Source organism: Pollicipes pollicipes, unplaced genomic scaffold (genome assembly GCF_011947565.3).
Source record: "Pollicipes pollicipes isolate AB1234 unplaced genomic scaffold, Ppol_2.1 Scaffold_4881;HRSCAF=5763_pilon_pilon_pilon, whole genome shotgun sequence".
NCBI lineage: Eukaryota > Metazoa > Arthropoda > Thecostraca > Pollicipedomorpha > Pollicipedidae > Pollicipes > Pollicipes pollicipes.
Window position 1 is genome coordinate 47,546,437 of NW_023596576.1, and position 19,952 is coordinate 47,566,388.

Sequence of the window (19,952 nt, forward strand, 5' to 3'; positions counted from 1 at the left end):
CGAACAGCAAAGTCAATATTTTGTTTGCGCTCTTTCTTTCCTTTTCACTACTTGATGAGTTGTTTAGAGCCATATGGAACATGTAGCGAACTATGTTGTGCTTAGTGGAAGTTGGATGTGCAGACTTGCAATGCCGAATTATACCAGAATTGGTGGGCTTGCTAAAGGGCTCCGTTTCCAACGTTGTGCAGTTGTTCCTCCTTTCCATCGTCACTAATATATCCAAACAGGGGGCCCCTTTCCGCCCCTTGTGTGCTCCGTCGTAAAAGCTAAATTTGGGTGCTGGTTTTTCATAAACTCTAAAAACTCTTCAATGGCGCGCTGTCCGTGCGTCCATACCCCCGCATTATCACCGCTGTATCTAGCTAGGAAAGGTGGTTTGATGGGTTAGCGGCCAGGGCCTTCGTTTCAAATTGGCCTAAAAATGTTGTCGCCAAAAGAGGAACGCATGGGCTTCCCGTTGCTATTCCCAATTTTTGTCAGTAGAAGGCATCTCCGAACGTGAAAGCATTATCCTAGGGACACCGTTCTAAAAGACCGCAGTGATGCTCTTTTGATAGACCGAAACCATCAATTTCAATGAAATGTTTGTCTGCCTGAGCTTTCACGGCAGCGATAGCCTCATTAACTGGTGTATTGCCATGTAAACTGACATCTGCACTGAATATAGTGCTGCCCTCTGGTAACCATTCTACCTTCGAATGATTAGAAGCCTCTTTAAAAAGCATCTGGTGTCAAACAAACAAACCTCAAAAACTGGCTGAGCATTTTCTCTAAGACACGAAGTTTTTTCTGTAGAACCACCGCACGCAGATATTTTGTCCGAAAGCTTTCCGCGAGCTGTGCTCTTTAGTGTCTTTTTGTTTAAGCCTCTACATGAAGGACTGGGTTCCTTTTCAGTTTTTCATATCTGCCGTTGTTATTAAGTACAGCCTGAACCTTGTTAACATAAGTTAGTCTATCTAAGATTACACACCCTCGCACTTATCGCCCTGTTTAGTATGAGATCATCATTTTTGCTAAGGTCTCTGATAAAGCTCCGCCGGTCCGCAGTGGCATTTAGTTTGCCTACTTCACGGTTTCTGAACATGTGTGGTACGTCATCCTTCCATTTCTGTAAGCTGATTCCTACTCCATCACTGGAAGGTTCCGGAAAACTCTTGCCGGTGTCTGGAAATCTTAACGTACACGGGTCATCATGGCCGATTATGCGAACGTGCTATGTGCTTTCATGTGTAATGTTCGCAAGCTTAAATTGTTTACATGTGTAAGTGATGCCTAATGCGTGATGTGTGATGCCTGTTCAATTGAAATCACTTGCATGTTAATTGATGCGCGATGTGTCATGCCTGTTTTCTTAAACTCGCTTGCATGTTTAAATGAAGCGTGATGGGTGATGCCTGTTGCTTGAATTCGTTTGCATACACACATATTTTTGCGTATTCTTATTCTTAGATATGCACTGTATCGCTTTTTGTTTGATCCCTGGAATGTTGATGTACTGTAAAAACTGCGACTAGCTGTTTGCAAAGAAAATAACTGAAAAATCGAATAGAATCATCAAGCAATTTTGAATTCACTTCTGCTGCTGTTTCGATATAGGCATGTTGCCGAAATATCAATCAATCTATTTCTCCATTATCCTGTTTTTTCCTCCAAGGAATGAGGCTATTACTTCTGTTTTAAAATAAAGGCTTTATGAGGTTTTTCGATGCACGAAAAACAATTTTCCTATGTCATGTTATATTTATTTATTTGCACGTAAAAGGGTGTAGCCTGGTCGCCTAGGTTCGAAAATAAAAGGTTGGTTGTCTGCTTCGAAAGACATAGTCGATGCACCGACGAACCATGCGTAACACATGAAGGACGGCACTCGGCACGCCGCCGCAGACGGCTGCTCCCCCACCCCCTCTTGTGTACTGCCGGGGCCGGGGTAGTTGGAGCAAGGGAAAGGGGGGGGGGGAGGTGAATGCGAATTGTGAGGGTGGCGCTGTCTTTTGTTCATGTCGGACGACTCGGAAGTCAGAAAAGGTTCAGTAACAGGGTTTTGGGGTGATACCTGTTGTTGCTTTGGAGCGCCTGCTTAGATTGACAGTGTCTTGCGACAATAAAACGCTTAAGTAACGCTAGTTACGCCGCTCCATTTGGGAAACACAAAATGAGATCACAGCGAAGTTTAAAGGGAGTATGCCACTTTTTGTACCTTCACTTATTGCTTAGATCAAACACGTCTGATTTCATCAGTAATGCCAATGTTCTCGAAGTGCTCTGTATAGCTTAGAATTTCTATTTGAAATAGCCACTCCCGCAGGCAGATCTCATTGGCCTCCCTACTCACCGCTATGAAAAAATACGTTCATTTGCCTTGCTTTTCCAACGGGTGTGTTGTGTAGTGTTTGCAACACACTAGCTCGCCAAAATGCTTGCAAAATAAGTGCTACGAAAGCTTGAAACACTCTGCTTAAAAAATATATGCAAGCATGGGGCTGCCATCCCACTAACGCTGCGTCTTGATGAGAAGCAGCGGCACTCACGCGGTTTGCGTGCGCTGTTCTCACCAGATCGCGAAGCTGGGGATCTTGTGGCCTGCGAGATGTCACTTAAAGGGAGCGTTCCACGTTTGTGTGGGGCTTTGAGATCATAAGGCCATTTTTAAGATCATTTGGTGCAGTTCAGTCCTGCCAATCTTAGGACCTAAACTCCTCTAGTTTCTGAGCTACGCCGCCGCGAGCGTGTGCAGAGTATTTCAAGGAGAATATTCCAAGACCACCCAGGCATCCATGATGTCATAATAACACCATTTAAATTGTGTCATTCCATTATCAAAGCGACAATCGAGGCCAAGAAAAGGGTTATTGTCGAGTCGGTCATGTCTGGCGTTCGTGAGCACGTTTTCCAGATAAAACGGTTCCAGGGTTGGCGTCTTGGAATTAATTGAGTATATATATATATATATATATATATATATATATATATATATATATATATATATATATGCACATCACATCATCTCATGCATACGATGCTCGCTTAAATATCTTATATCTTCGAATGTGGAACATTCCCTTTCAAAGGACCTACTGAGTCACGCCGCGTGTGACGTTTATTGAGAATCCTGCATGATGCGGAAGTGTGAGAATCGTCCGCGTTTAGGATGGCGTGCAATCATTTTTTATTTACACCATCAATGCGCAACCGAGGACACGTTGGGTTCGGTCGATGAAATTACATTTCGCCAGTGGGTGAGCACCGACCGCTGTCATTTAACTGAACTTGCTCTGTCAGTAGGTGACTTTTTGACCAACTTGTCAGAAGCTGTAGTTGCAGTGACTAGACATCACTTTATGGCCAACACCATAGTAATTTCTTCAATGACATTTAAAACGACTGCCCGAGAACAAAACTTTCACCACCTCAGATTTTTCAGAAAATTGCACTTTAGTCGTCCAAGAGGAAATGTAGCAGTTTCATTAGGATGTACCACAATGTACGCTGCATCCTCTTGTGGTAAAATGCCTAGAACCTGGACACATTACGTAAGTGTAAAGCCTCGTTTCAGATATGAAAAGTATTAGCTTTCAGACGGATCAGCTGCGCAGTGCACGAACAGTTTCGATTTTTTTAACATTGGCTTTCATTAGGACTTTGGCGTGAAGTGCGAGTGGCATTATGTTGCCATATTCCACGGTAAGAACTCTTGCGACCTTCAAGAGGGTTACTGCTAGTGCATGCCTGTCACGCCTCTCTTCCGAGCATATCTTCTTTGTTTAGAAGTTATGCCAGTTCTTGCAGGGCAAGGCTAATGTGCACACAGTATGTTTATTCGTACCAAAAGGAGAAGTCCCTCGGGCAGACTATGGGCTTAGCATCAGATTGGCTTAGGCTAAGACTGTCAAAGGGACACTTAAGGTTCACAAAGTAAGCAGTGAGTGTTTAGACCATCAGGCCCCCACTAATTATTCATCATGCATGCAAGCGCACTGTGTGAATGAAAAAACATGCATTTTGTATTGTATTTGTCGCACTTGCAAAGTTTCCTTTCAGGCAAACCACTGGGAAGAAGGTTGTTTCTGTTTAAAGTACGTCTTGTAGAGTAAGCACCAAAGGCCATTAACCGCGTATGTAGAAAAAAAAATCATGTTTTTCTCAACGATGCAGCACTGCGTGTCTGAGGCCATTCAGGATTTTCCACGAAATGCCACGATATCAGTCAGTCAGTCAGGCTCCAGTCACCTTCCCTTGGGTTGGCGTCTTAGAATTAATTGGAAATAAATTGTAGCCTTCAGTCACGTTAGAAGGGGTGGCGTGGTGCAAACAACATTTTAAGGCCACATAGGCCACTGAGTTTCAGGCAATATTCGTGGTGTCTGATGATCGTGGCAACTAATTTTCTCATATAATGTTCAGTGTAGGCCATTGTAAAGTTCCGTCTTAGCCACTCGTGTGCGTTTGCGTGTGTGTGCGTGCGTGTGTGTGTGCGCGCGCGTGTGTTTCAGGTTAACGTAGAACTGTAGGTATTTGGGGTGTTGAATGCTTGGATGATGTCATTTTTGGTATCTGTTAAGTGGCAGTGGCTGCACAGATTAGGAACATGCTATGGATTTACGTATTTTACTTTTCAATTGTAATGTTTTGCTTTTTCTGATGTTGTTGTTGTTGATGATGATGATCGTAATGTTGGGTACTGCTGGGCATAATGTTTCCTGACTATTAATCGACTGACCTCGTTCCTGCTACCCCTGAACCCTTGCCTTTCAGGCAGAGGTCCGCGGGTCTTGTCACTTTACCCTAAGCTTTGCGCATGCGTGATGTGTGATTTTACCGCTACCTGGCCGTGAGCACTCGTCAGGTCACCGAGGTTCCGAGGGCTCTTCCTGTAGACCAGACATTCCAGGTGCCCTATAGATAAAGGCATAAAGGACTCAGGTCCGGGAAATCAACGGGTTGCCCTTATGTCAACTGATGGAACGTTTATAGTACGTAAGTTATACTCCAACCACGTTAGGGTCAGTGCGTTATTTGAGCGAGGCTTGAAAGTCGCCCATTTCAAGTTTTGTTTTTGTTTTTACGTCTGTGTCATTCGATGCAAACGATGTCAAATTCCTTGTCCAACTCTGTGCAAGTTTCCTTTCAAATGGGCTCAGGGTCTTTTGATGCCGAGGTCAAATGGTAATGCCATTTGAATTGACACAGACGGTGGCAGTTGGGACAGCATTTAATTTTTCATTCCTTTTTGGCCAACAGCAACGCTCAAAAGCGATACTAGGCTTACGACTGCAAAAAATTACGCCGCCGCAAGCACACAAGTGGATCACATTAGAATCAACTACGCGTAGTTCTCGACGCAGCGGCCAGGTGCAAAAACGACAGTAAAATAGTCTTTTTACAACTGCTCATTGCGTCGCAAATGTCTCGGCTCTGAGCCACATAAAGATTGCGGACAAATTTTGTGAATTGGTACGTTCATAGCGGCTGCGCGGTGTGGGGTAGCTACGGGACCAAGGGCGAAACCATATAAGTGTGAGGGCTAATTGCGAGGTTTCTGAAGCCTCCTGAAGATTGTGGTCGATTCCGTGTAAGAGGTATGGTTCTTCATCATGAAATTCACCTTTTTAAGTAAAGTGTAGACCTCATGGTCAGACTTGTGACACTTGTCCCCTGTGACCACTGACCAGCGCGGCATTTATTTGGCACTCAGCTGTCTGCCTATCTGTCTTTTCAACCAACACCCACGTGTAATTTGCAGTTGGTTGCAAGCCCTTGGCCTTCACAGTGGACATGTGTAATATAGAATGTTTGTTTTGTATTATATGGTATATAGAGCCAGATGGTGACGGGTGACCATGTGATTGTTCATACAATCACATGCGCACATGATACACGTTTGCATGTAACATGTCATAGAGGTGGTCAAATGTATTTTTTTATCTGCTATCTTGTCTGGTCATTCTCTTGTACATATCAAAATTGGATGGGTTTCACACTAAATTATGTTGATTTAGATCACATTAGGAAATGTGGGGCCCGTGTTGGTGGTCAGTGTTGGAAATTCAAAACACTTTCCTGGTAGCGGAGTACAAATCTTCCATAGCTGAGTACAAAATTATCCAAGTGCTGTGGGTCTTTATGCCTTTATTTAGGTTATCTTTGAGAGATAATGGTGCAATAGGTGGCAATCAACAAAAGCACCACTTCTGATGCACAGCAATTCATGTAAAAGCACTTTGAATGAAAGAATACATCAGTGTTAAGCATAGCACACTGAAACAACACAGTCTTATACTCTGTACTGTGAAACACATGCAGGCCAGCCAAAAAGGGTCGGAGTCAGTCACTCAGCTGACTCCTGTGGATAATGCAATGTGTTGATGGATTTTTATGTGCTTTAACTGATATCATTGTGAAATATGACAATTTATGTTGCAATTAATTCATGTTTTTGTCCTAATAAACCCTTCTCCTTAATTTACTGGGCTGACATTACAGGTTTATGTTACTCTGGTGTCCTGGTGTTTTTGCTGCAGTTAGATGGTTGTCTCCAAACAGTTTCTTGGCTATTTATAGCATCGCTTATTACTTAAAAGCATATTTTTGTAAAGCTTGAATTATCAGCTTCAATTTTACACCCTCAAGTGGTGAATTTAACTTGGTTTAAATCCACAGCTGCCATAACATTTTTGTACTCCAGATACCAGGAAGTGGCAAAAAATCCAACCACAGTGCGGTTGTTTATGAGTACAAATAAGTCCTTCTTCATAATCATGATGCCCATCTCCATACAACTTCCCTCCAAATGTTTACAGATCTGTTCCAGGCATGAAGGCAAGCAGAATATTTATGCTCTTGTCAAATCAGTCACAAGGAGGCGAGTCATTAAAACCAATTGGAGAGTTTTGCTGTGTTCAATGTCCAACCTGAGCTGGGAGGCAGGCGCAAGCCGCTGAATAGTTGAGACGTTTCCGACGCTGAATGGCGAGTAATTCTCTTATTTGCATTGCGGGGTGACACAGTGGTAGCACGTGGGTAGGCGGCCATCTGCGGTAGGTGAATGGCGTGCAGTTTTCTATGAATGTTCGTTGCATCCGTGGCAATTAATGTGGTTCATTGTCAATGGTCGGTTAAGTCATGCTCAAGTTTGAGTTGGCCTGCATAGGACATGGGAAGTGAGAGCTCTGCTAATTTACACACTGGTGTGATTCTGGTACTCGTTTCTCATTTCCCGGTATTGTTTAAAGGCGATTCCATCCAACATTCACACACTTTATTGTTCACATTTCCACATATGGTTTATCATATACCTAGGTGGCAACACAGGCTACTTGCTTTTAGGCATCTTAGTGTGTGAGTGCGAGATTTGTGCTCTTGCAGATATCAATACATGGCTCCTGATGGAAGCAGCAAGTCTCAAGCTGTGGCACCTTCTGGTTTTATTTTTTTCTGACACAAAGAAGTAAAATGAGTTTTTCACAAATCTCTTCTTGTTGCATCATGATGGAGTACAAAATATTTCATTTTGCCTAGTCACAATCCTGGAGTACAAAATCTCCTGGTGTACATTATACCAGGAAACATCAAGTTTTCCAACACTGCTTCTAATGGCCTCCGGATCGACCAGGAGAACCTGGCCCTTGCCACCAAAATGGTAGCCAGAAGACATTCGCGATGGGACGAAATGACCCTTCAGCCCTTGACCGGGAACGGTAATGTGCCCATGGTGTTCTACTTGGCGGTGCTTTACAGGCCGATCTGTTCTTGTCATCAGTCTAAAAATTGCACACGTGAAATATGCGCTCAGACTTCGTTCTAAATGCAAGATCTGATGTCATGAAGTGTCCAAGGATACTTTTCAGAAGCGTCGTGATTTCGTCGATTTGTTGGATGCAACTTAATATTAACTGCTAAGCCGACGCTGCGCGGCCTACAGAGACTGCAGCGCCTGGGGTCGAGGCACGTGTTTCTAAGATTTACGAATGCGCATGCTCAAAATTACACCACATAACTTGTGTTACCTGTCGATTGAAGTGTTTAAAGGTAATCATATCGGAGGTATCATTATTGTCGTCCAGCGGTGAGCCACGGCTAAATATTTTAGCTACTGGGCTAACGCTCCGCGGACTATGGACACTGCAGCGCCTGGTGTCGAAGTTTTTGTTGCGAAGATTTGCGAGCGTGCATGTCAAAAAACACGTTACATAAATTCTATCACTATTCGATTCTGACTGAGTGGTGAACATTTTCAGACAAGCATAGCTTGGTCATGTTAAGACGCATTGTTGACCACTCGATCTGCAATCAAATTTCCATCTTCAAATTTTTATCAAACATATCGATCTAGCATCTACCTCCGCAATGTTCCCAATGTCTTTAGAGGCCAGATACAAATTTTGACAAAGCATCTGAATTCTATCGGTTTAAAAAGAGCCTTCTAACCATTGTAAATGAAGAGTGTCGGTAATGGTTTTTTCCATGCAGTCGTTCAGCGCCTGATTTCTGCAGTTTATTGACCTCAAAATACAAACAGAATTGAGCTCACGGTGGCTCTTGGTTTCTGTTATGGTTACAAGGTAAAAATACCAATAATGCGAATAGAACCGTGTCGATTAATAACAAGTAAGATATATCCGGGAATTTTGGGGGGATCACCGTCAGATGGGCTTTTGTCAACCTTGTGTTCCCCCTTGGCAAGGCTCTGGCTGCGCCCCTGCCTACACACAAAGGCAGATCAAGTTGTATATGTTACATGATGGGCAATTAAATGTCCGTTGGGCCAATTCATACCTAAGGCAGACAGCTTCCCGCTGCGTATTTTTCTGCGATGGTGGTGTGAGGAAAGATAATTCGGAAAAAGATACTGTTGCAGGTGTCCAACACGTGTTTCATACACCATGCAGTGGTAACGCTGATCCAAAAGTATGCAGCAAAGCAGCCATGCGATCAGTTCGCAGTCAGCCATGCGGGAGACACAGGGCTAGGGCAATGGCCACCCAGGGCGGACAGGAGCAGGGCCCAGATAAGGAACATATGTCAGATGGGCCTTATTATGCGGCTTGATTTTTTAAAAAGGATCTCCAGTTTCATGGCTTTTGTCACATTGTTTCTAACAGTTTCAAGCTCCCGAATTTGCTTCCGCCTAAAATGCTGCGACAAGTCCTATCTCTTGAAAAGTAGCCAACGAAATGAAGGCGCATGAAAAATCTGTCACACCGTGATCCATCGATCCACTTTTAACATTCTCACCAGCCTTCATCCAGGCCGTATTTTGGGATCTACACTGTGGAAGCATATGCTTCCTCAAGGACCCAAAATGCCAACCCGCTCGTGGAATATCGCCTCCCCAGGGAAGACAATTTTAAAATGGACGAATAATCAAGGGAAGCTTGATATCCTTATTTGCTAAGTGACAGATGAGTCGAAAAGACAAGATTGTGCACCAGTGAGAAACAGCTCTAGATGCGTATCTAGCAAAGCAGCCATGGCATTTGAATAAAGAGCGGTAACAACCTCCATCCCCACCCCCCCCCCCTCAGTCATCGGGGTTGCTTTCCAGAAAAAGTTCCTGAAGTACACGCAGAGCTTGGCCCCCCTCCCCACTGTTTGAAACGTTCCTACACGTGTGCTTACAACCATCCCCTGACCCAGCATTTTATGCAATTTAACCTATCACTGGACAGCAATCATGCTAAACCCATTTCTGGCGTTTTGTTTTTTACTTTTGCTCATGTAAAAAAGTGAAGTAAAAAGCCAAGCTAGCATTGTCAATATTCTGGTTGACTCCCAGGTTCCGTCACAGTTCTGGTAGTGCATCACAGTTTATAAGAACATCACCCAAAATAACATCCGAGGTTCAAGAGCAGGAAATGTTAGCTCTGTAACAAGAATTGGTTTAAAACATCTGTTGGACAAGCTTGACAGCAGAAGTATGGTGCCAGACAGAATGGTGCCATGCTCTAGCCCACCATTCAAAACTGATGTGCAGCAGTGATACCTTTGTCCACAGGCAGCTGCACTGTTACACCTTTGTCACATATGGCAACATTGCTACCTGGCCTGCCAGCATCTTCCTGCGCTGCCTTAGGTGTACTCGGAGGCGCCACCTACTGCTGGAGCCGTCAGTCACGTGATAGGTACCGGCTTCATTTCACTACATGCTTGTTACTGATGTGTATGGTTCCTTTTGTATGTGGATATGTGTTTTGACACCATTCTGTGTCATTCTGTGTGACACCATTCTGACATCATTCTGTGTGATGCCATTCTGTGACTTTTTGTTTTTATCCAACTGGCGATGAACGGTGAATGGACGCAAGCTCATTGTGGATTGAGCAGTGCACCAGTGATGAAAATATGAGCAAAGGTTTTGTGTTCCAAACGTGCTTGTCGCCGTGATGCTTAAGGGTGAAACACGCTGGCTGGCTCACATAGAGGGACTGTAGTACAGCGCCAGATCGATGAGTTCAGAACGCTCACACTCATATATTTTATGACAACTTGCAATGATTGTATAACAGTGCTTTTGAATTTCAGGAGCAGTAATTTGATCCTTTAAGCATGGACTATGAGTTCAAGCAAAAAACCCAGGTGGAGCGAGCTAAAGTCGAAGAATATTTTGAGTTTGAAGGCTGCAAGGTTGGTCGTGGAACATATGGCCATGTCTACAAGGCCAAGCGAAAAGATGGGTAAGCAAGCAACACGTTTTTGTGCACAAAGGTTTGATCGTTTTAGTGATGATGTTGGCTGTAGTCTACTGCCAATTTTCCACTTTTTTTTACAAAGTAGCTTCCATGAGTCAAGTGTCTAGTGCCACCTGAAGTTCAGTATAATTAGACAGTTGTGTCAGTGTTATATGCAGGTGACGCATCTTGATTTGTCACACACTGCAGTGAGTCGTCATTTTAACTTTTTGCATGTGCATGGCTTGCATGGTCAGCTGGTCTGTAGACCAGCTGACCAAATAGGATTCAAGCAGTGACCGGTTTTGTGATGAAAGTAACTGACCTGGAATGGATCATGAGCACAGGGGAAACTTGTAGCAGTCACTGTAATGTCTTATAGATGCAGTTATAATGCATGTTCGGCGCGATAATTGAAAGCTGATGCCAAGGAAATGGGAGCTTGAGGCTCATTTTACTTACATTACGCTCATACCGTACTCTATGTGACTTCTTCGGAGTCAACGGGCTTGCTTGCATGACACGAACCAAGTATCCTGAAAACCAAACCGCGGTCGTGGCTCTGCAAATCAGTACTGTGCCGTAGCAGGGCGCGCGGTCGTTGCAGGAAGGACGTGCGCGAGTACGCGCTGAAGCAGATCGAGGGCACTGGCCTCTCGATGTCGGCCTGCCGCGAGATCGCGCTGCTGCGCGAACTTAAGCACCCCAACGTCATCAACCTGCAGCGTGTGTTCCTGTCGCAGCCGGACAGGAAGGTGTGGCTGCTGTTCGACTACGCCGAACACGACCTCTGGGTGAGCGGACCTGCGGGCGACGCCGCGCCAGCGGCTGGGGCTGGCCACCGGGCCCGATGGTTTGGTCGGTCCGGTCGTCCTGCCCTCTCGTGAAGGCAGATGTGGGCGAGAGCGGGGCGCCGCAGGTGTCTCGCGCTCGCATGTGACCGTTGCGAGAGAAGAGCGCTGTTCGAGGCACCCATTGTCTCCTTGTTGGCTCGCTCCGCATTTGCAGTTTGAAATGCCGAGTCAGATGTAGATCTGGGGGTAGTGCGTCTAGCTTTTCTTTGACATCAGTGATGTTTCTGATATGTCTCACTATGGTGGTTACGATATGTTTTCCGCTGGGGTTCTGCTGTCTTACAAATATTCCTCCCACGCCAAATTTTTCAGACTTGATAGTGCACTGGTGCCTATTTGGTGTTGTATTATGACTGTGTAATGCTGTGTTTGTTTGTTTCTGCATCTTTATTTCAGTGGAAAGGGGATGTTCTACCAGCAGATCTTCTGTATGTTATTTTCGTTGCAGCATATCATCAAGTACCATCGTGCTGCCAAGGCCAACAAGAAATCAGTAATGGTTTCGCGAGGCATGGTGAAGTCGCTGCTGTACCAGATATTGGATGGTATTCACTACCTCCATGCAAACTGGGTGCTCCACAGGGATTTGAAGCCAGCCAATATCCTAGTCATGGGAGAGGTCAGTCTTCCGCTAGTCTCGATGGTGAGGGGGGAGGGGTAGTTCATCAATCATGTAATCATTGGTGTTAGAATGGTCTAATGATGGTTTCATTTTCAGCGCCGCACGGACTGGTCGTGTTCTAGTTCTGTTGCCGTTTGCAGTCCGGCTTTAGTGCCCCCCCCCCCTCCGCATCTCATTCGGAACGTTGCACTTCAATACTTTGTTCAAATGACTTTCCCTAGTCGCACTACGGATTCCAACGCTCGCACCTCCCCATCTGAATGGATACCAGCTCATGCTGGTGTGTGTATTGCTTCTGCCGTCGCTGCGGCCTGTGTGGGTCCTACTGTGCTGAGTGTCCGCCATCCGGGCGAGGCGGCCCCGACGAGCCGCCGGCCGGCCTGATCCTCACCTGATCCCCCCTGACCTCTGCCTGACCTCCGCCTGACCTCCGCCTGATACCCGCCTGACCTCCCCCCGATGCTCGGCTCACCACCTCCCCCTGATACCCGCCTGACCTCCGCCTGATACCCGCCTGACCTCCCCCTGATGCTCGGCGGACCTCTGCCTGATACCCGCCTGACCTCCGTCTGATCTCCGCCTGATCCCCACCTGATCCCCGCCTGACCTCCGCCTGCTCCCCGCCTCACCTCCGCCTGATCCCCGCCTGATTTCCGCTCGATCCCCGCCTGGTCCCTGCCTGACCTCCGCCTGATTCCCGCCTGACTTCCGCCTGACCTCCGCCTGATCTCTGCCTGATCTGTGCCTGTCGTTCGCTTGACGCCCGCCTGACCTCCGCCTGACCTCTGCTGCAGGGGCCCGAGCGGGGTAGGGTGAAGATCGCCGACATGGGTTTCGCGCGCCTCTTCAATTCACCACTGAAGCCGCTGGCCGATCTGGACCCGGTGGTGGTGACCTTCTGGTACCGGGCCCCGGAGCTGCTGCTGGGCGCGCGGCACTACACTAAGGCCATTGGTACGCCCCTCTCCCCAGCCCCCCCCCCCCCCCACCTCTATCACCGTCCGGGGGCCGCAGCGACACACATGGCCTCGTTTGGACAGACCGTGTCAACCGTCCGGCCTGCCTGGTCCCCAGCCTCTTGCCGGGCACACACTCGCCTGTTTCCCGTGACGTTCGGCCGGTCAGGTGCTGCGGAATTTGTAGTTCTCATGACATGGAAATCAGTGGCTGCATACTTTGTTCGAGCTGTGCTGTTGTTATTAGGAGGGCCACAGACAAAGCGCGTAATCGTTTGCCAGACTGCTGACGTACTGCTGGGCGCTCGCCTTGGCCAAGTTCTCGTGTGCGCGTGTGAGTTTGGTCTTCTGGTGGCATTGCTGAGTCGCCTCCGTGACCCGTCGGCAGATATATGGGCGATAGGCTGTATTTTTGCTGAGCTGCTCACCTCCGAGCCGATCTTCCACTGCCGGCAAGAAGATATCAAAACATCCAACCCCTACCACCACGACCAGTTAGACCGCATCTTCAACGTGATGGGATTTCCGCAAGAGAAGGACTGGGAGGACATTCGGAAGATGCCGGAACACAGCACCTTACTCAAGGACTTTAAGCGGTCCAGGTGGGTGCCGCAGTGGGTCCGCCAGACCTCTGGAGATGGGGAAGGTCGCGCGTCTAGTGCTTAGGGTGGACGCGGTCGATGTTTTACTTGTGTGCTATGCGGGAGTACCGGGATCGTATGACGACTTGCGTGCGGTCTCAGAAATGTTTCAAGGACTAGAAATTACTGGGATAGGTGCTAAGCTTCATTTTCCTTACCATAGACGTTCTAACTTGGTAGCCACTGTGTAAAGTCAGTGTGCGGCGAAATAGGAGGCCGTCGGTGACTTTAAGTGGCAGATTTGTTCCCACGCGTCACGCATCAGCAAACGCGTATGACTTTGACCCAAAGGCGATTGGAAGTCTATGGTGAGGTTGTGTAGCGGTTTGGTGCGCGCATGATAGTCGCTTTAGATATTTTATAAGTTGGGCCTGAGCAGTTACTCGGGCCGAATTAGGCCATTAGAGGTCAGGCGTACCGAACATCGCTTTGAGTCGATCATGTAAACAGTCGCGTCATCTTGTTGCGGTTCGTTGGGTATATTCCGTTTGTAGGGGGATTTTCTTGTATGCCGTAACACATTTGCCGAGTTTCGGCTGTACCGCGCACGCTGTCCGGGCCGAGTTCCACAGAGTGGTCCGTGTTCGGGACGTTCCGTTTGAGGCCCCTTCTTCGGTCTGTACTCTCCCCAATCGTGGTGCTCTATGACCGCGTAGCAGCCCCGTCTGTCTCCCGCCTCTTGCATAGTTTGGTTATCTTTTTCGCATTGAAGGCGTGCTTCGCCTCATTGTCGTCGTCTAATCTGAGAGGTTGTGCCCCCCAGTTACGCTAACTACTCACTGGTCAAGTACATGGAGCGGCACAAGGTGAAGCCCGACAGCAAATCGTTTCATCTGGTAAGCAAGACAAGGAGATCAGCTGCTGTTGTTCGCCTGTGTGATGTAAACAATGCCCACTGTAAACTTAGCTGGAGCGGTGTAGAGGGGGCTTCAAGTTCAGGGGTACCTATTGTCCACTGGATTCTGCCTTCAGTGCAGGTACAGCTCGTCGTGTTGCCCTGCATTTCCTGGCCTCGTTTCTGCGTGAGCACGTCCGTGGCGTGTTGGCACTCTTGACATGATTGTTGTCTCCTCCAGCTGCAGAAGCTGCTGATCATGGACCCGACCAAGCGTATCACCTCTGAGCAGGCCATGCTGGACGATTACTTCAAGGAGGACCCTCTGCCGACGTCCGAGTACGGTGCTGCCGTTCAGCTCGGGGGAGGGGGGAGCGGTAGCGGGACGGATCGCGTCGGCGCAAGTCAGTGCCGTAGAGCCTGCGGAGACATGTTTTGGTCACGGTCGTCTGTTAAAGGTGTCTCTCACTTTTAGCCGCGTTTGTGTTCGCCGCCGGGTTCGGGTGGCTACATCCACTGCAATTATCACAGCGTCCTAGAGATCCAGAGGAAGGGCACGCGTCAATGCGCGTGGCGTGGCTCCTGAGCAACAACATCCTACGGTCATAAACGTGTTGCAGCGTTTTCGAGGGGCACAGCATTCCATACCCGAAGCGCGAGTTCCTCACGGAGGAAGACCAGGAGGACAAGTCCTCCGCCAACAAGGTGAGAAAGGTACTCTGGCGGAAGGTGGCTGGACGCCCTGTGGCGCTCCTGGCTGTAGGGACGGTGGTACGCGCTGTGATGGCGACGGACCTGCTTTTGTCTGGGGGCGCGGCTGATCGTGCGCCGTGTGGGGTGGACGGACGGGGCTGTGGGCTGGGCGGGCCGGCGGAGGCTGTGGAGCGGACGGGCGGGGCTGTGGGCTGGGCGGACGGGCGGGGCTGTGGGTTGGGCGGACGGGCGGGGCTGTGGGCTGGGCGGACGGGCGGGGCTGTGGACTGGGCGGACGGGCGGGGCTGTGGGCTGGGCGGGCCGGCGGAGGCTGTGGAGCGGACCGGCGGGGCTGTGGGCTGGGCGGGCCGGCGGAGGCTGTGGAGCGGACCGGCGGCCGCTGTGGACCGGGTCAGCTGGCAGGGGCGGTGGTCGCGCATGCTCCGACAGGCCGAGCAGGGGCTGTCTGTTGCCACCCTGCACTTGGAGCACGTCACAGAGCTCGGCCGCCAATGAGGCGACGGAACCGCGCTGTGTTCTGGACGCCATACACGCGTGCTTTCTGAAGAGCCGCGGGCGTGCTCTATCGGACAGCGTGTCGGTGTGTGTCATCCGTCACACATCGCTGCTGAACGCAGCTTTTTGGCCGCACCTCGTGGGCCATCGCGAGTGAGCTGTTTTCTAAAATGTGCGAGGCGCGATGAGGTCAATACGGTATTCCGTTGACGGACGTACATTTCGGCGCATCTGCCGCTCCAGCTGCGACCACCAAGCGTTCGCAGGGCGGACGCGTGGGCAAAACCGCTGAAGGATAGGTAAATTGTAATATACCTCTTGTGAGGAAATGGTGGTACGGCACTGGATATACTAGAGATATACTGGACAGTGCCAGGTCATGACACCGGCGTTAGAGTTCGTTTATTTTCTTTGCCACGCCATTCTTCAGCAGGGTCCAATTCCGCATGGACGTCCATTGCTCAGTCTGCGCTCGCGCGCGTCACGTTCACGCTAGGAGTCTTGTGACCGTTTAACCTCTGTATGCACCATGTCCCCTCGCCGTGTCTCCCAAATAATACAGCCGGCCCTCGAGAAAAGCGAGGGAGCACCGGCGCCACGAGCTCGACCTCCGGGACCTCGACCTCTGAGCACGAGCAGCGGCCGACCCGACCCGGCCCGACGTCCACCGCCGCCGCCGCCGCCGCCGCCGCCGCCCCCGGCCACCGTCAGCTGAGTCGAGGCCGTCACGTGACCGTTGCCTTCGTGTGTTGCGGCGTCGCCGCCGCTCTGCGCCGAAATCGTCGCCCGTCGTGGCGCCGGCGAATCGCCGGGTCGTAACGGCACGGCTCGGGCCTCGCCGCTGGAGCCGCGCCAGTCCGCGGCTTCGCTCGAACCGAGGCTCATTCTGGCGGCGCGTGTGTGACACGTATCCGAGATTGTGGCGTGTGTGGCCGGCCCGCCGCGCGCCGCGTGTGGGCGCACGAGCCGCCGCTAACGCCACGCCCTGTGCGGCCAGGGCGCCGAGTCGCACGGTCAGGCGGCCAAGCGGGTGCGGCTGGGTCACGGCGGACCGCACCAGGTGACCTCGCAGGCCAGCGACAACCACAGCCACCAGATGGCGCGCCAGCAAGTGAGCACAGACGCGACGCCGCCGTCGCCGCCGACCCCCGGGGGGGGGGGGGGGGGGGAGGGTTAATGGCAAAGGCCCTCACAAAATCAAATCGCGCTACGTGCGACATTAGATATGCATTTCACTGTCGGTGATATTGCGAAAACATTAGTGGTGAACACTGTTAGGTGTCCTGTAGACAGAAACTTTGCGCTATGTTTTCGCGAACGAAGCCAGAACCAGTACCAGCACTACTTCTCGAACCGTAAATGGAGATCTAAATTGAGCTATGGAGAAGCCAGATCCGCTCGGCCACCAGGCTGGCGGCAACCTCGGATGCTGGAATGTCACCTTTTCATGCTGAAAAAGATCGTTACCGCGGTGTGGCATTGTTTGTCGCCCCGAGGCAGACCATCACACGTGCGCTGGGTGATTTCGTTGAGGTGAATGTCCGCATGGCCGGGCAGACTGTCCGCTGGGGCTGAGCAGCTGAGTTTTTTTTAGGACCGAAGACGTAACAAAGCTCCGCGGGTGCATAGTAAGACAGGCATGCGAGTTTACAATGGACTGGTGGCTCGCAGTTGATGTTCAGACTGACTGTGGGCGCCGCGATGCGCTACGCTGACCGAGCGCTGACCCGTGACCCGGCTGCGGGCGCAGCACTCCAGCCACATGGGCCAGCAGCAGCAGCAGCAACAACAACAGCAACAGCAGCAGCAACAGCAGCAGCAGCCGGGCAGCATGAGCTTCGGCCAGTCGAGCGGCGGGCCCAATCCAAGCCAGTACAGTCAGCGCTACTGAGGCGCGCTGCTGACGCGTACTGCCGCGCGCGCCGCCGACCGAGCCCGGCGGGGCGGACGGCCGCCGGCCGAGACCACCGCCGCTGCCGCCGTCGGCCCTTCAGGTCCGCCTGCGCAGCTGACGCTGTCGCCGGCTGGTCGCTCTGGGGCGACGCGCACCCGAGTGTGCGCTGTCTGGGTGTCCGCTGACCTGTGGCTCCCGTCCCGAAGGGTGGCGTCGATGTAGTGGCTCACGACGGCCGCTCGCGAGCCTGCAGTTAGGCGTCCGTTGTGCTCTGCGGACACTTGAGGCTTCGGTCAAGCGAAGGCACCATCGACAATATGTCACGCGACGAGAATGGAACGTAGCGGTCGCGCTCAGGACGTGCGGGACTCCGTCTGATCAGTTTTGATCCACGCTTTACATTAGCCCACCTTGTTTTGTACTCGTGTTCTGCGAACATCAAGGCTGATGGTGCCCTTTGTATTGGCTGCGTTCGTCGCGTAAGCCGCTCGGCGACCCGACGGCATCGGCGACCGGCTGCGTGACGGTGGACCTTGTTGCGCCCCGGCTCCGTGTTTGATATCGGGTCACTCGAGCCTCACGGGCAGCGTGTGTTATGGTGCGGGTCAGGTGACCCTCTCCCCCCGCTTTCCCCGTGAGCGGGGCTCGTTATTGGTTCTGTCCCTTCTAGCGGGAGGTGGAGCGCCGTTAGGACCTGACCCCCCCCCCCTACCAGCCCCCGCCCGCACCCGAGGGGGATGGGCACGAAGCGCGGCTGCCACTTGTGGAATGCTGCTCAGGACTTGGGCTTTGTACTGCAGTATCGGCTCAATTGATCTTCCTCATGAGTTAGGTCGTCAACCCCGCGGCTCTGTCCCGAGATGGATTTTTCTATAAAATACATGTTCATTCACAGTCCGTTTGCGATATTCGAGAATGCCCCATTAATGGGAGGTCAGCAGTTCGTGACGTAGCCGTGAGCTGCAGCCCGCACAGGCGAACAGGAGCTGATGACCGACAGCGGCAGCGTACAGTGCGGCCGATAGCGGACGGGGACCACCAGTCTGCGGCCGGCGCTACGCGTGCTTCAGTTGGGGCCGCGGGGTAGCACCGAGGGCAGCGGCATGCACAAGGCAGCGACGACTGGCCGCGCGCCGTCTCCGTCGCAGTCGGTTTGCTCAGTACAGCCCGCAATCTCGAAGTAACCTAGTCGTCTGCTTTATTCCGGTGTCGTGCTTAAACGAAAAGATAAAGCATTCATTGCAAGCCGGCGAACGAACTGGCAACTGGAACATGAACTAGAAAACGCGCGTAAAAAGGGATTACTTGGCGCTGCCCGCGGACGAGCTGAGCGGTAACGCATTAAACACGAACAGAGGCAACGGAAACTGACCAGCCGGCGACCGGCGCGGCCTTTTGGTCGTAAAACGTGGCGCGTCGCAGGCGCGGGTGAATGGAACGAACGAGGTCGGGCAACCCCTGCCCTTCTTTGCCCAATGACGAAAGCTGGAGCACTTTGGACTTCTCATTGTCGGGTCTCACACGCTATATTAACTGGGAGGAACTCAATACGTAATGGTGGCAGTGGGACGGCCGTCGAGCGGCGACGAGTCCTTAAAACCATGCCGCCATCCGATCAGACGTCTGGAACGGAAGATGCTCCCGGCTGCTTTCTCCGCCCCGGAGGTGAGCCACCGCTGATAAAGGACACCATGAGACGCGCGTGCTGGTGACTTGCCACACTGTCACCGGTCAGAGATACAGCGAGGCGACGCCGACTGCGTGACAGTGAGCCGGTAACCTTTCAAAGGTACAGCGAGTCGGCGCCGGCGCTGACCAGGTCCTCGATGTTGGGACTGCGGGCGGCGCGCAGGTAGTCTGTTGGCAGGGCCCACAGGGCGCCGGTTGGCGGCCGCTGGACGGAGGGCGCTGCTCCTCGCTGAGCGACCGACTCGGCCCTCCAGGCGACCCTGCGCACACGACACCCGTCAGCCGTCGCGCCAGCCATGCCACAACAGGCCAACGTCTCGGCTGGCCGTGTTGGCGATGGTTTGACTAGCGCAGTTTCAGTTTGGTGGTCACGACAAGGTACTGCGTTTTCCACTTGGTTTGTCTCGCTGTGCACGTTGCAGATGTTACAATGCCGACGCTGCAACCAACAACTGGCACAACGCACACACACACGCACACGCACGCGAGAGCGCGGACGGGCGGGCGGACAGCTGACCTGCCGTCCAGAGGCGGAGCTCGGTGGCCGGCGGGAGGCGTCCGGGCGCGGCCGGCCAAGCCGAG

General features: G+C 51.2%; 1 protein-coding gene and 1 long non-coding RNA gene across 3 annotated transcripts; one reads left to right on the forward strand and one right to left on the reverse strand.

The window, feature by feature from the left end:
• Positions 1 to 5,455: 5,455 nt before the first annotated feature.
• On the forward strand, positions 5,456 to 18,578 carry LOC119100930 (cyclin-dependent kinase 8). 2 transcript variants are annotated; one of them, XM_037224137.1, is made up of 12 exons: positions 5,456 to 5,582; positions 9,998 to 10,124; positions 10,525 to 10,676; positions 11,278 to 11,464; positions 11,973 to 12,143; positions 12,941 to 13,100; positions 13,491 to 13,704; positions 14,507 to 14,579; positions 14,820 to 14,917; positions 15,199 to 15,292; positions 16,785 to 16,898; positions 17,538 to 18,578. In XM_037224137.1, the coding sequence occupies exons 3-12, from the start codon at positions 10,549 to 10,551 to the stop codon at positions 17,676 to 17,678; spliced, it is 1,380 nt and encodes a 459-aa protein (XP_037080032.1). In that variant the 5' UTR covers positions 5,456 to 5,582; positions 9,998 to 10,124; positions 10,525 to 10,548; the 3' UTR covers positions 17,679 to 18,578. The 2 variants fall into 2 exon arrangements, with proteins under 2 accessions (XP_037080032.1, XP_037080033.1); XM_037224138.1 differs by having other exon boundaries at positions 15,199 to 15,283.
• Positions 18,579 to 18,856: 278 nt separating this feature from the next.
• LOC119100932 (uncharacterized) lies at positions 18,857 to 19,930 on the reverse strand. Its single transcript, XR_005094481.1, has 2 exons — positions 19,888 to 19,930; positions 18,857 to 19,630 (listed from the first exon to the last, which is right to left on the reverse strand). It is a non-coding gene; the product is annotated as an uncharacterized LOC119100932 (long non-coding RNA).
• Positions 19,931 to 19,952: the final 22 nt, after the last annotated feature.